This window comes from Drosophila hydei, unplaced genomic scaffold, assembly GCF_003285905.1.
Source record: "Drosophila hydei strain 15085-1641.00,03,60 unplaced genomic scaffold, DhydRS2 tig00008116-arrow-pilon, whole genome shotgun sequence".
NCBI lineage: Eukaryota > Metazoa > Arthropoda > Insecta > Diptera > Drosophilidae > Drosophila > Drosophila hydei.
In genome coordinates, this window is record NW_022045829.1 from 615,489 (window position 1) to 631,128 (window position 15,640).

The 15,640-nt window shown below is 33.6% G+C and overlaps 1 protein-coding gene across 3 annotated transcripts in view; it reads right to left on the reverse strand.

Moving 5' to 3' along the window:
* Positions 1-15,640, reverse strand: part of LOC111596281 (carbohydrate sulfotransferase 4) — a 45,742-nt gene that overhangs the window by 14,528 nt on the left and 15,574 nt on the right. The window contains exon 2 of one of the 3 annotated variants that reach the window (XM_023310431.2): positions 3,398-3,979. The exons of 1 other annotated variant lie outside the window; for it this stretch is intronic. In XM_023310431.2, coding sequence (XP_023166199.1) covers positions 3,949-3,979 — 31 coding nt within the window. In that variant the 3' untranslated portion in view covers positions 3,398-3,948. Of the gene's footprint in view, positions 1-3,397; positions 3,980-4,520; positions 4,573-15,640 lie in introns of those variants that run through there. One more of the 3 variants, XM_023310430.2, reaches the window with a different exon arrangement.

Below are 15,640 nucleotides of genomic sequence, written 5' to 3' on the forward strand. Positions count from 1 at the left end.
AATTGCGAAACAACTGGAAAATGTCAATCAAAGTCAACTGGGGATGCGACGAGTGGCCAAAGAGAAAGGCACAAAGTCGGCAACTCGGAAAATCGGAAAGTCACAGAATGACAATGGACAAAAAGCAAAAAGAGAAACAATTGAACGTACGGCATGATGGAGGAGGTGCTATGCAATGCAATGCAAGTTTTTCCAGCTGCTTTATTTTTTTGGCGCCTTGACACATGACGGCCCCTTGTGGAGGGCAGCAGCAGCCGCCGCTGTGAGTGGAGGTGCAAAGCCTCTTGGAAACTTCATTAATAACAAACTAAGCGACGTGCAAACTACACACATATGACAAGGCAATGCCCGCACGTTCCTCCAGACATTGTATGAAAAACGCGTGGGGATGTGCCATGCTCTCCAACTGGGGAATCAGAAACCAGGAACCAGGAACACTGCCAGACCCGAGGCCAATGGGCGGGCGCAGCAATTGAAATGCCGCTCTTATTGTCTGCTCAGATTTTGTCAGCTCTGGCAAAGAGCATTATGACTTGCTCATGGAATATGTAATATATTATGGAAAATTTTAAAGATATAAGCCCACATATAACAAAAATACAACTAGAGCTAAGAAACTGTTAATGTGAAAATATAAATAAAAATTGGTAATAAAAATAATTTATAATGTAGTATTTTATATTATTTGTTATCTTTTAGATTTGATTATATTTTAACTAAGCTTAAATATGAGATATAAATATAGAAAAACGTAAAACAAATATATAATATTGTTTAAAAACCAAATAAATAATATATAAAAAACACTATATATAATAAAAAATCAAATATGCCAAAAAATTTCATTTATTATTTAGTGTTGAAAAAAATTATAGAAAAAATATAATATATATAAACACAATATAATATATATTTTTATTTTTAATATTATAACATATTTTTTATGTTTCATTTTTACTCAAAAACACTTAATATTTTAGTATATTATTTAAAAACTTTCCAAAAGCCAAACGCAAGTGCATCTGAGCTTCGCTCAAGCAAAAGTTTTTCTCTTTCTGGCCAATCTTTTTATATGTTTGGCTTTTTGTTCCTCATATCTTTTTGTGTGCTGTGCCAACGTATGAAATTTATTGTTTTCGTGCATTTGACATGAAGCCTTTAGGGCCAGGCCAGGCTTTTGATAGGCTATCCAAAAAGTAAACGGAATCAGGGATCTATGTGTGTTTGCTGAGAGTGGTTGATGCTTGCCAGTTGGCCGGAGGAAGACAGCCAGAATCAGGCAATTTAACTGACATGTGAAATTATTATATAGCAACGACTCATTGTAGGCGCCAGCAGTATATAAATTAGCCGAAGGCATCAAAGAACAGCTCACATTGACGAAGAAAGATGAATGTGTGAGCGCTTGGCAGTGAGTTGAATACTCTCTTGATCCTATCTCCATTACTTACGAGCTATGGCATCAAGTATAAATTACGAACTTCACTAATTGGTAATTAATTGCTCGGAGTCAAGGTTTGATCCATTGCTGTTTGACAAAGTTGTGTGAAATTTATAAATTTGGCTGCTTTTTACATTGCTTTTTGATGTTAATGATAAGGCAAAGAGACAACTGTCAATTGACTGCTTTACTTTTAGCTTAGCTGTGACAAGAAGTTAAACTGGCTATTAAATTTTATTATAAAAATAGGTAACTAACTAGTCCAGTTGAAATCAAAAAATTATTTTCATTATTTTAGATTTTTATTGAATATTTTGCAGCTTGTAACTTAGTACCAAATATTTAACATGCGGATAAATATTCTTTCAGCTAATGATTCTTTGGCTATTCATACCTTAGTTAATTCTTAACAAATCTCTAACAAGCAGTTACATTTTCTTTTAATCGTTAACATGCCGATTAACTAAGGGAAAACTCAATTTATATAAATTTCAAATATTATTTCTAATAGATTGAATACAATTATATAGATATAAATTCTATTCTCAAATATAATACTCCAAATAATGTTTTCTAATGACTAGTCTATATGACTTTTTTACGTTGTTCAACACTAAAACCGTCTTTCAAATAAGAGCTTCATTGTAGGAGGTTCAACACAGACCACCTTTCAACAGCTTCTATTCATTCGAAAGCTGAAGCTATACAAACTGTTATTCATGTATATTTCTTTAGGTAATCCTTTTTATATTGGCCAGACACTTAATTATCTTTCAAGTTGCTGTTAACACTGTCTTGAGCAACATGCAAGATGCAGCATGTTGCAGCGTCGCAGCGTTTCTCCAACTCCTCGCCGCTTCGCACATTTGTTGACTTTTCAGCATTTCTAGTGCTGACTGAGCTACTTAATGACTTATCGCCATCATTATGCCTCGCTGGTTGCCTTTTGGGCTGGCTCAGAATTGCGGCCAGAGTTAAGAAAGCGTAAAGTGAAAGATACTCGAGTGGCAAAGTGATGCCAGCCAAGTGCTGCTGCTGCTGCGGCTGCTGAACTCGCTTGACTGACTGACATTTGGATGGAGGCAACCCCACAACACTTCCAGTCAGAACTATGCGTCACCCACATAAATTCAAGCTACCTTTCACTTAGCTGCCAGCAGCCAAAATGCAATTAAATGTTACCAAAAATAAAGGCGAATAAGATAAAAAATAAAATCAAATAAAATAAAAGAGAGAAATGTTCAAGTGCCACTATAATTGGATACCCTATAGAAAAACTTAACTGAGTTTGCTTAAAAGGTAAGAAAAAGGAGGAGCATTTAATAGAAATATAAGTGAATATTAAAAAATATAGTTGAAATTAAAAACCAATCAAACATAATAATTAAATAATTAAAAACGCAATATTATAACTTCAATAAATTTAAATTAAATTTATAATAATATAAAAATTTAAAAACATTCTATTTAATTAATACTTTTATTCAAATCTATTTCCGATATATTTATTATATTTAAAAAATTTGGAGTTCTTGAATACATTTGATTATTTAACTTAAGTCTTCTTCCTAACTTAAGTTTCTTTAAATTATCATATATTGTATTAATCATATTTCCTTTAAACTTTAAATTTATATTCCTACATACCATACGCAGCACGAGCTTCTTACTATTTATCGATAACTCAAGGCATTTCATTGTTATCGATAATAATACATAATATATGGAAACCTTAAGCTTACGATGGGATTTATGTAATGAATACTGAGAGCTATACAGGCTCTCACAACTTACGTATAAGTAATATATAAAATACTGCCATATAAAATGCAATCTTCACACAGAAAACACTTATTCATTTAGCAACATTTGTATTTAATACCCTGTAAATGTTGTCAAACTTTAATGAGTAGCCAATAAAAACACAAAATTTATTGCTTTTGGCATGTGCGAGTTACAAAACAAAGGCAATGAAGCTGGCGACTAGAGTATCTGAGAAACCAGTTAGCCGATTCGGAAGGCCTGCTGCGGCCACGCTGCTCCTGTTAACTGGACTTCAATGTCGCCCAAAGCAATAATAATAATGCTGCCGCCATTCAAAATCCAATAATATGTAGTAAGCATTGCCGCACCTTTTAGAAGTCAACGAGGAAGCCCAAGGGGGAAGGGGGCACGGCAGGGCATGTGGATTTGGAGAGTGGATGTTCGCTTGGGTACGTAATGCAACTGCCTTCCATTTTATTGTCATGTAAATGCAATTTATGTGCTGCCCTCCGCCTCTACCCTGCCACTCTCTCTCTCTCTCTCTGTCTGTCTTTCTCTTTGTTAGCTTTTAACCAAATTGCTCCACTTGCGATTGCCAGTCGAAATGATGGGCGTGGCTGGGGCAATCAGATAGGTTCCTTCGGCCGCACCCAACAACATTTTGACACTTCATTTCACTTTACTTGCAATTTTTATTTGCCAGCTCGCCTTGCGTACTTAATTCGCATTCGCTTCGATCTGCTTCACGGTGTGCCACATTGCCACGCCCACTCCCTAACGGATTTCAGATTTAGTTATTTATGAAATGAGCTAAAGCATTAGTCTAGCTGCTGGCCACAGCAATTCGAAATGGACGTGAAATGAAAGCAAGATTTTCCTAGAAACACATTTCAGAGACATAAAAACAGCCGAAGAAAAACTTTTGCCTCCATCAAATACTTTTATATTGAAGTTGCCTAAGTTCATATATTATTTAATAAATTTTTATTTATTTTGATTGTATTTATTTTCATGTCAAATATTCTCAGAATCATGAAGAGAAAAACAAACAAAACAACTAACAAACAACCCCTCATCGGGAGTGTCCGACTAGGAAATACCTAACTAAACATAACTCTGCTTTCATTACATATATAAGAAACATACGGAGGGGCAGACGAGCCATATCAACTAAGCTCATTGTCGTCCTGATCCATAAGATATGTACTTTATGGGATTAGCCATGCCTCACTCTGCGCCTTACACATCTTTACACAAAAGCATTATACCTCGAAATGCCATTTTCAGTAAGTTCAAATTATAGAAACAAATTACTTGTTAAATCCAAGGGTTATTTTCGAATTTTCTTCAATTTATAGTGCACATACCTGTAAGAAAAGAAAAAAAAGCAGATATAGTATATGTTAATATGAAGAGATTGCAGAATGCAAAGTTAATTTCAATAATGGCACAACCCGCACACGAATCTTTTGGTATAAACTGTAGAAGGCAATTACGAGTCGCCTCAACTCGAATGACGCCCACAAAAGAATTAAAAACAATCATAAATTTGAATTGCAAGGTCTAGCACAGAAGAAGAAAATGTTTCGCATTCAATGCGCACGTAACGACTGCCCACATTCACAGACTGCAGACTGCAGACTGCAGCATCTCCATCTCCATCTCCAACTGGCACTGCATCTGCATCTGTAACTGCAACTGCAACTGCAACTGCATCGGTTGGATGGCATTAACTGCCAGAGCTGGTTGTTTATGGAGTTGCAAAAACCTGGCGAAAGGGTAGAGATCCCTCGCCCTCCTCTCCCCCTACCCCTTAGCTTGTTGCACTATTTGGAGCGAGGCTAGCAATAAATATCTGCAGGGCATTGTGGGGGGCCCAACTGTGACAAATGGCGGGCGAGTGAAAGGCATTCGATAATTGGAAAGTGGAGCCAGCCACTAAATTGGCTTAATTAAAGCTGACCAGCAGCCAAAGCAAAGATCACTGGAGCACTAGAGCACACAGAATATATTGATATCAACTTTAGCTAATATATAATTATTATATGACAAGCATAAGTAAATAGTTGAATGAATTCATTTATTATTAAGAAAACTTACAGAAGCAAATGTATTCATAAATATTTCAGCCTAAGCTCTAAGTATAATCATTAGATTAGAATGAGAAAAGTGATTAACATGCGAATAATGACTACTAAAATTATAATGAGAATGAGAATGACAATGATTATATGAAGAATGATAATGAGAATGAAAATGAAAGTGAAAATGATAATAAAAAGGGAAATGCCTATAATAATGATATTGTAAATTTTAATGTTAATGAAAATAAAAAAGAATTATAAATGATAAAAAATATGGTAAGGAGTGCTATTAATAATGAAAATAAAAAACTCTTGAGCCATAAACATAGAATTAGGTTACAAGTGTAACCATATGTGCATAGGAATGTTAGCTATTTGAAGACTAGAAATTAAAAAAAAAGTGATTTGAGTTTTTAAATTAGGTAAAGTTCAGTTGTGTCTATACACCTATGATCATAAGAATCAAAATGAGACTAAGAATGATATTAAATTAATAATGATAGCGACAATGACAATGACTATGAAAATAATATTGAAAGTAGAATAAACAAAAGGATTGATCAGACTGGAAATTATATTTAAACATGACAATGATAATGCGAATAATAATGAAAATGATAATGACAATGATAATGCTAATGAAAGCTTTTGAAATACAGATACAAAAGTTAAACATACCAAAAAATACAGTAAATATGTATAGAGTGTAAAACGGTAAATGCATCATATCCGCACAGAATAAAATCAATTTGAGTCTGGTATCACACAATTTAAAGATTCTAGCATGAGGTGGAAAAAACTAAAACTAATTTTACGTCTGTAATAACAGGCTGCAAAATGTGCGCATATTATATGAAAATCAGGCAGACGCATGGACACACACACAAGCACACAGACACACACACATATATATATACAGTTATTGCATAGCAGATACAGATACAGATACAGATAGTAAAGTGCGCTCGTATTGTGTGCGAATGCCATTGTCCGGACAAGACCAAACCGAACCAAACCAGAGCCAAAGCCAAAGCCGTAGCCGTAGCCGTAGCTAACAATGCATAGCAGAAGATGGAAGATGAGGAATGCAACAAAAAAGAAGAGGCGCAACGCGGCACACAAAGGTGCCACGTACAAAATTGCATAAGAATAGAACTAATTTAAACAACTTGCAGATATCGCGCTACCCAGCTGCAACGCCCCACGGCAGGTAATAAAAATTATACAATGGTCTGCACACGAGCGAGACAGTGAGGGAGAGAGACAGAACGAGAGAGAGAGAGAGAGAGAGAGAGAGAGAGAGAGAGAGAGAGAGAGAGAGAGAGAGAGAGAGACAGAGAGGGGCGGCCATGTATAGCCGCCCAAATATATCAATAGTAGATGCATCGCTGTCTGACTAAAATTGCATTGTGCTCAGCTGCGTTTACTCGCATTGTGTCTGTCTGCCAGGCAGACTCTAGATTGTATCTGTCAGATACTTTTGCCGCCGTCGCTGCTGTGGGGCTGATGCGTCAGTTTGCGCAGCGCTTGAGCTTGACGAGCAGCGTTATTGACACAAATGCAAATGGGAAAAACGAAAACATATAAATATATATATATATATTACATGTACATACATATACATAGTTATTTATATATATAAAAATATGTACTTATGAATTCATTACAAACTTTTCAAATATATTGAAAATATTTTTCAAGCACGCTGAGATTTTGGCAAACGCAATAAAAACAGGCAATAATACAGCCGGGCGCCACCGACTGCATAATACTCGATCCAGTTTTGAAATTTAGCCAATTTGCCATGGCCCCAAGAAGGTCTAGATATATGACGACACTTCAATCATTATTATATGTGTGGATAACTCAAGACCAAAAAATATACTCTTGATATATTTTGTAAGACCAAAAATCAGTGCCTAATATATTATATATATTTTTGGTCTTCAGTTGTTTACAGAATTATACAATTCAAATTTCAATTCTCTAAACAAGTCCATAAATAATATTGTTCAGTTATGCCAATTATAGTTTTTCGCATTCCGCCAAAATCCAAATGCTTTATAAGGCAAGGATAGCTTTAAGTATATGTTTCGAATTTCAAGTCTCTAGCTTCATGCGTGCAGATGGATATTCATATATACTCTCAATATGCTCCTTTCCCTTCGTGAATAAGCTATAAATTCTATATATATCCAATAATATCTTCCAATGTTGCTCACAGCTTGCATATTACTTTTATCCATAAATTACGATTTATTATACCAAAGAAGAACAGCAAATAAATGCATATATATAAAGGGATTAATGTCTTAAGGGAACTACATACTTAAAAGTATTGTATTTAAAAATAATTAATTGAAATTTACTCTCTTGTAAGTGAGAAATGCACTCAAGGCACAAGCACTTATATAAGCGACAAAATGCCATTCACTTTTTAAAAGACAAATAAGCATATATACTTATACAATGTACATATATAAATATATATATATATATATATATATATATATATATATACATATATGCATAAATATATATATATTCGCAGCTACTTAAACAACTTGTACATCTGCATGTCAATCCTTGACTTTGGGCCCTTAATTATACAGCAAGGAAACCGGAACAGCCGCTTGGCGGCAAGGCGTTTTCACATTGCCACGCCCCCCGCCCTCACTCATACAGGCATTACATATGCAAACAAATTTCATACAGCAAGCAAAGTAAAGTGGGGCACGTAGCGTTTTATGCGACCACATTGCCTGCCACCAACCACCAGCTTGGCCCCGCCTACCGCCCACCTTCAAGCGTCCACAGATGAGTTTCACCCGGATGAGTTGACATTGTCGACCGACGCAGTCAACATAACCATGCCCGTCTCCCCGACTTGCTGCTGCTTGTGTCCGGGCCAGGTTGTTAAGCAAAAGTCACGTTGGTCGAGACGCCGTTTCGGCCAACCTCAAGGTTAAGTGGCAAAGAGCTGCGGCACAGCGGCAACTGCTTTTGCTTCGCCCCCCCCTAGCGGTCCAGTTCATTGGAGATAAGCGAAATTTGTTTACCACAAAACTTGACAGTTATTTGTTTCAATTAAAAATTGCTTCCACGAAAAAGTTACCTAATCAATGCAATTTTAAGTTTCTCACCTTTTTGTTAGTGAAAATTGAAATTGAAATTGAAATTTATTTTTTAACTAGCTGGAAATAAGTGAACAAACAGTTGCCATTGTATTCAAGTTAAATTTATTCACAATAAATTGTACAGAACCATCTGAGCTTGACAACGGTTTCAACTTATCTGTATCGAAAGCTAAGAGCATATTGCCTGAGTACATTTTTTATTTATGTTCTCTTAAATATATATAAATATATAAATATATATAAATATATATAAATATATATATAAATAAATATTTACAAATATATATAAATAAATATGTATTTTTTAAAATACTTTTATTTATATACATTATCTTTTTAGAAATCTGATTTTTTTTAAATACTGCGTTATATATATATATTTTAAATTGCATATAAACGGAAGGTTATAGGGACAAACTGTTTATAAATTGTTATATTAACATATTTCGTTTCCCAAAAAAATAGTACAGGAAATTTAAATTTTTTTTAGATACTGATTTTCATAAATATTCTAATTTTTTTTAAAAATGAAAATAAACATTAATATTACTTATAATAACAATATTTTTTAAAACACTGGTTTACAAATTCTGTTAAATTTATTAATGACTTTTCAAAATAACAAGTAGTCTGAAATACAGATTTTTATAATTTAATTTGCTTGTAAATACTTTGAAACATATTTCTGATTTCAACGATAACTTTGGTGTTATATGGCATCATATTGAACGCAGAGAAAGTAGACGCTGGCTTCACTTGCTTTGGGCGCTTTTAGACTAAATATGAAGAAGCCAAGACAGTAGTCGACAGCAAAGTCTGTAACTGTACAGACAACTTTATTACTTATTGTATTGCTGATTAGTTATAATCAAGAAAAGTTCATGAACTTGCGCTTGCTAACTTGCTAAGTTAAGAAAAGTTTTCGGAAATTATTAACACTCAAAGTCATAATACAAATCTTCTAACACTTTTTATACGAAAACTTTGCTTCAGAGAGTTTATCAGCTTATAAAATACCAAATCCACGAGCTATAAGAAGACGTGTGGGAAGATTACATGTAACAGAAACTATAATAACAATTATTTTATACTTATTTAAACGAAAACTTTGCTTAAGCAAGTTTTTCCTAAAAGTTTTTGTCTAAAAGGAAATTTTTTATCGAAAATATTTTTGTTTTAAACTTTTTTACATGCTGTCTAATTAGTCTTCAGCTTATCTGCATGATAGTATTTATATTTTCCATATATGTAACACATGCCTTTCACATTTCCCAGTGTTGTTTGTTTGCTTGGTGGAAAACTTCTAGCTGCGAGCCTCTCAAGTGGCACCCGTTGCAAGCTCATATCTAAAGCCGCTAATTCATTTTAATTACAACTATTTATCAGTTGCTGCGGCAGCTGCTCAAACCCTTTCACCAAGCAGCTGTCGGCCAACTTATTGTTCTACATTTGCCTCAATTACTGCGCTGTGCTGCGCTTTCATGATTTGTGGCTCTGGTGCGCTTTTAATTATTGCGATTATTGTTGCAACAACACACACAAAGTTTACAGTTTTCAATTGTGGCAAGCAGCGACGACGCCTTGCAACTTGCAACTCGAAATGAAAAACAATTTAGCACAGAATGAATTGCTTAGATAGGTACAGCAAGAAAAAAGATAAGCATATACAAAGAGAGCAAACGAGACAGATAGAGAGAGAGAGAGAGGCAAAGAGAGTGTGTGTGAGCAGCTAGCCAGCTGCAATGCTCTACAACAAATCTAGCCGAGATAATAATTATAATGAGCCAATAATGACGTTCAACGGGCCAAGCCGAATGACAATGTCGGTTTTTACCTCTTTCTAGCTTGAAGACTATTAATTTTCATCGATATCTACAGCCATAATGCAAAGAGAAAGGCGAATTAATCGTATCATAACTCATCCACACTGCACATGCATTAGGTTTCTATGAAAGCCCAAAGCTGACAATAATGACAATAGCTAGCAGCTAGAGCTTTCTGGCTAAAAGCACACTAATATTTGTGCATTTACTCAAACATATATGCCATAGGCGTAAATAAATAGATTCCCTTTAATAGTTCTATTTTATAGTTTTTTTTTTCTTAATTTTTTAGATTTTTCTTTAATTTTTTTTTCATATATTAACATATTAATCTCATAGCATAGCGCATACAAACTTCGTCATGCTGCATCGCTTCTAAATTCTTGACTTAATTAACGTGCTGCACAGTTACTTGTGTTGTTAACAATGTAGGAAATGTAAACAACCTCAACAGACGGACTACGTTAAAGATATTCCAAAGAGTCGATGCATAACTTTGTAGACTAATAAGAGAGATAGAGAAAGAAGGAGAAAACTTGACTTGAGAGTCAACACCTAACAATAGCATAAATTATATTTCAACTCATGTTTACAATTTTTTCATCAATGTATGTTTAAAGTACTTTTTTTGACCGATCATAAGATAATTAAAAAGCTGTTTTGCCATAAATCGGATTTCTCTAGGATTTCTTTGTGTACAAAGATGACTTGCAAAAAAAACAATGATTAAAGTCTTAAGAGTTTATCAAGAGTTTGGGCTAATCAAATTAGATGCCATAATTTAGAGGCAAGTCTTCTTAATTCTTTATTTTTTTGTAGAGTATTTGAGCAATCTCAATGATAAGAATCACTGAAAATGGTCTTGTAAAAACTCCGAAGCAGACGTAGTAGTAGTAGACCCGATATATTATATATTCTTGATGAAGACGATGATCCTGCCTTGTCTGTCTGTACACCCGAAAGCTTCATAAATATGTAACAAAAAGATAAGTTATGGGTATATCCTAGTCGCGCACTCCCGAACAGCACACGATTATTTGTTGGTTGATGCCATTTGAGCACGTGCAGCTCATAATACGCACTTCGAAAGTGCGCTGGCAAAACACTAAGAGTTGATTAAATCGAATTGAAGCTCAATGGTTTCACAGTTTCGTAACTCGAAATAGCGAAATACTTCCGGTGAAGTAGAGCAACTGTGTGAAAGAACGAAATAAAGTTCTAAGTGCAATGAAATGGAATGGCACAAGAACTTCTGCATTGCCAAATGGCATTGACAATGTTGTTGACCCAAATAGAAAAAGAACTAAAACTTCTCTGCTGCTTCTCTATTTCGCGTATCAGATTTATGTGTCTAAAACATGAAAGGGGAATTCGATGCGAGGATTTGGCAAATGCCCTTTTAAGACACCAGATTGCAGGTGATACATAATACTATATACATATATAATACGAGAGCAATTTCAACGGTGTTGTTTTACACTTGTTTTGAGGTGGCTGAACACCTTTATCATTGCGTTATTAAATACTCTATTTTATAAAAGGTATGTGAATATTTTTATTGACAATGTGATTGACAAAGATATATAAAAAATATATAAACAATATAAAAATTTATATGTATATTTTTATATTAAATTATTGTGAAAATTTCTTTTTATAAAATTAAAATTATTTATGATCAAATACATTTTTATATATTAAATAAATATTTTTATTTAAATATATTAGTATTAAAAATATATACTTGTCTTTATATTTTCTTATTATCTTCAAGAGAACATTTATCACATACTTTTAATTCAAGTTTTTTTATTAGCAAATTAATAAAAAAAAGAAATTTTAAAAAATTTATTATAATTGATATTAATATGTTTTTATTTCAGATTTTCTATTATTTAGCTAACTTCAACTATATATTTAGTATATTACGTTAGAAAAATTTGTTGCTGGACTGCAGTGTCAAAGATTTTTGGGTGTGCAATAAATAAACGTGACTTGAGTGCTCAGCAATACATAAGGCGTACCACAGAGCGGAGGCGTGTCACGTACTAACGACCGATGGCTGACAGTGCAGCGCGAGCGCGCTTAAAACATAATTTGCAGCAGCGAAGCCCCAAAAGGGAGTTGAACAACAAGCTTCACTGGCAAAAATCCAATGCAGTGCAGGGCATGCCAGGCAAGGCTTATTTAATGAGTGCTGAACAGTGAAGGGAAATGTATATAGAATTTCTAGCGCCACTGACAGGCCGCGATTAGAGAGCTTGGAGAGAAGCTGACCTACATAGAAAATAAATGTGTAAATATACCAAAATATAAAATAAATATTAACACAAAATTGCGCCGAGGATATTCCGACAAAATGGCCAGCAGTGAGGTGTTAATAAATAAAAAATAAGAGCAACAAACAAGAAGAGCAAAAAAAAAACAAATAATAACAATATACGTAACGCCAGCCACAGAAGACGCTAAAAAACACAAGCCTCATAAATATTTAATGAATCATGCCATAAAAATAAACAACAAGTACGTCTAACAAAAAGAGAAGAAAATAAAAAAACACATCGTTTACATAAAAAAAGTATAATGCGAAGGACAAACTTTATTGTAATTTTTATTCAGTCTTCTTTGTATATTGGAAAATTGTTTGAATGGAAATTTGGGTTTTATTAATTAAAAAAGATTTTAGGGTCTTCATTGTTATGATCAAGTAAGTTTATTTAAATATAAAATTAATACATAATGAGTTATGTCAAATACATAAATGTGTTAAGAACTATTTTTCTAATTTAAATTAAATAAATAAATATATGTATAAAATGTATTTATTTAATTGAAATTAAAACAATATTTATATAAATATATATTTTATATAAATATATTTGATTTATGAATAAATATAAAAATAAATAAATAAATGATGAATATTATAAAATGAATATTATAAAATTTATATAAAATTCCATAAATAACTTGATCAAATTTAATTTAAGTAAATATGTAAAAAAACCTACGCAAGTGTCAACTGCTCTTAACTTAACTAAGCACGTGCGATCGACAGATGAATTCCAGGTACGCACAGCTAATACTTTAACACACACACACATGTCCTAAATACATTTAGTTGTTGTGGCAACTGTGTACTGGCGCCACCTATTCTTTAGCCTCGGTGAGCTTTGCGTGTTCGCAAATGGGCAAAAAAAGAGAGGGAAAAAATGAAACGCAAATGCCAAATGAAATATGCATGCATGCTCGGAATTTGGGCAAAGCTGTTAAAGTAGCAAAAAAGATAGAACACAAAAACCAAAAAGAAAAGTAAAACGAAAAAATATAAAATAAATTCAAGTACGGCTGAGCGTGTATTTGTGCGCCACGAGTCCGGCAAACGTGGAGCAAGTACCAAAAGTAACAAAACGCGTTGACATTTTTCACATAACGAGCAGGAACAATTTTGTTTTCGGTTGGCTTTGGGCCAACCTCAAAGGAAGGATAATTTTGCTATGAGAGAGTAGAAGAGAGCTAGATTAAGAGCGGCAGAAAGAGCAAATGCCATGGGCATTGCACAAAAAGAAACAATACAAATAGCAAAACTGTAGTCGAGCTTAACAAACTATTCAATGGTCTATACGATATATATACTCATCAAATGTGGCTAAGTGTGTCTGCTTGGCTTATAGACTGGTAAGTTTAAAACTCTAAAAAACACCAGAGTCGCAACTCTCCAGACCTTAACATTAATCTAAGTCTTTAAATTAGTATAAAATGATTTATATATAGAGTATTATTATCATATTATATAGCATTAACAAATATATATATTTTTATATATATTACATTTATATAGTACGTATAAGACCTACACACACTCCAACCATGCGCAACCGTTAAAAATCTCTCTACAACATCTACAAAATCAATCCACTCTTCATCTCCACTTCCAACAGTGTATACAAAGGCAGTTTTGTATATCATTTCATAACAATATATTGCTAACTGACATTGTTGACAATCGTAATGGATATACATATAAATATATATATATTTTTGTGCGCTTCATTTCCACTTTCGGTTTCTTTTCTTTCTGGAGCTGACGGTAGGAATCAGGCGAAGAAAAAGCAACTCAGGTAACCAAGGTTAAATGTTCGCAATCTGCTTTGTCCGCCAAACAGAAAAATCAATTTGTTTCCCACCACCAAGTTGTTGCTGTTCTAGTAACAAATCGTAAGTTGGGTAAGGTCGAGCATAGCGACAGATTGAGACAAAGATTTGGCGGAGGAACAACAAATTCCAGCAGGTCGCCTAAAGATTGCCAAAGACGTGTTACGAAATTCCAGTTGAGGTAGTTTTGAGTCAAGACTTACTTGACTTCAAGTAGGTAAGTAAACAATTTTAATTTATAAATTTTCTTTTGCAAAACAAATTCTTGAAAATATATTCAAATAGTTAACATCTATATAATAACATTTATTTAAAAAAAAAATAATTTCATGTGCATCAAAAATATATTTTCAATTTAAATTTTTGTTAAAGACTTCAACTTAACAAAATTAAACTAACCTTAATTAGTATGCAATAAATAAATTGTTAATTTTTTTGTAAGGCTTACAAGGCTTACAAAACTTTAAAGCTAAAAACTAAATGTAAATTGTCATTTCCTCATTTCCTCCTTGTTCTAATAGCTTTTCGATGACATATCATTTTCTCTAAAAAGTGGAACAACTTGACAAAACAAAAAATATAAACATTTACCAGACTCAGACTGTGGGGCAGTTCAAAGTTCCTCTTTCCGCTTAACCCAAAGGAAGTTGTGACTGTTGCAATTTTCTGTTCCTTTTTTGTTGTACCTTTTCATTATTAAATTAACAATTGCTTTGTTAAGGAAAATGTCGACAGAGTCTTCTGTGCCAGCGGCAGATGAAAAAGAAAAAGAAAAATGCAAAAAGAAACAAGAAAAATAGTAGACACAGCAGGTGGATTCCTGGTAACGACCAGCAACTGGCCCATCAAGCAGGTGACTCCCCGTATTTATTTTTTTATTTCTCGTTTATGCCATATGCAAAATACCAACAACAACCACTGCGATGGGCATAAAAATAACTGTGGCCGTTACAACGGAAGTTTTCTAATGTATTTTTTTTGCACTCTTTTGTCTGTAAGCGGATACACAATGAGTGCTAAAAAAAATAAAAAAAAGGCAAGAGCGCAAAAATTAGTACAGAAAAACGAGCGCGACATGACAATGTTTTAAGTTAATAACGACGGAAGCAACAACAACGACAACAACAATAACAAACGTGAACTCAAAGACCACACACCGCAAAGTTGGAAAAATTAAAACAAAGCCAAGCTAGAAGTTTTCACATGGCAACTGTCTAATGTTAGAAGTAAATGCAC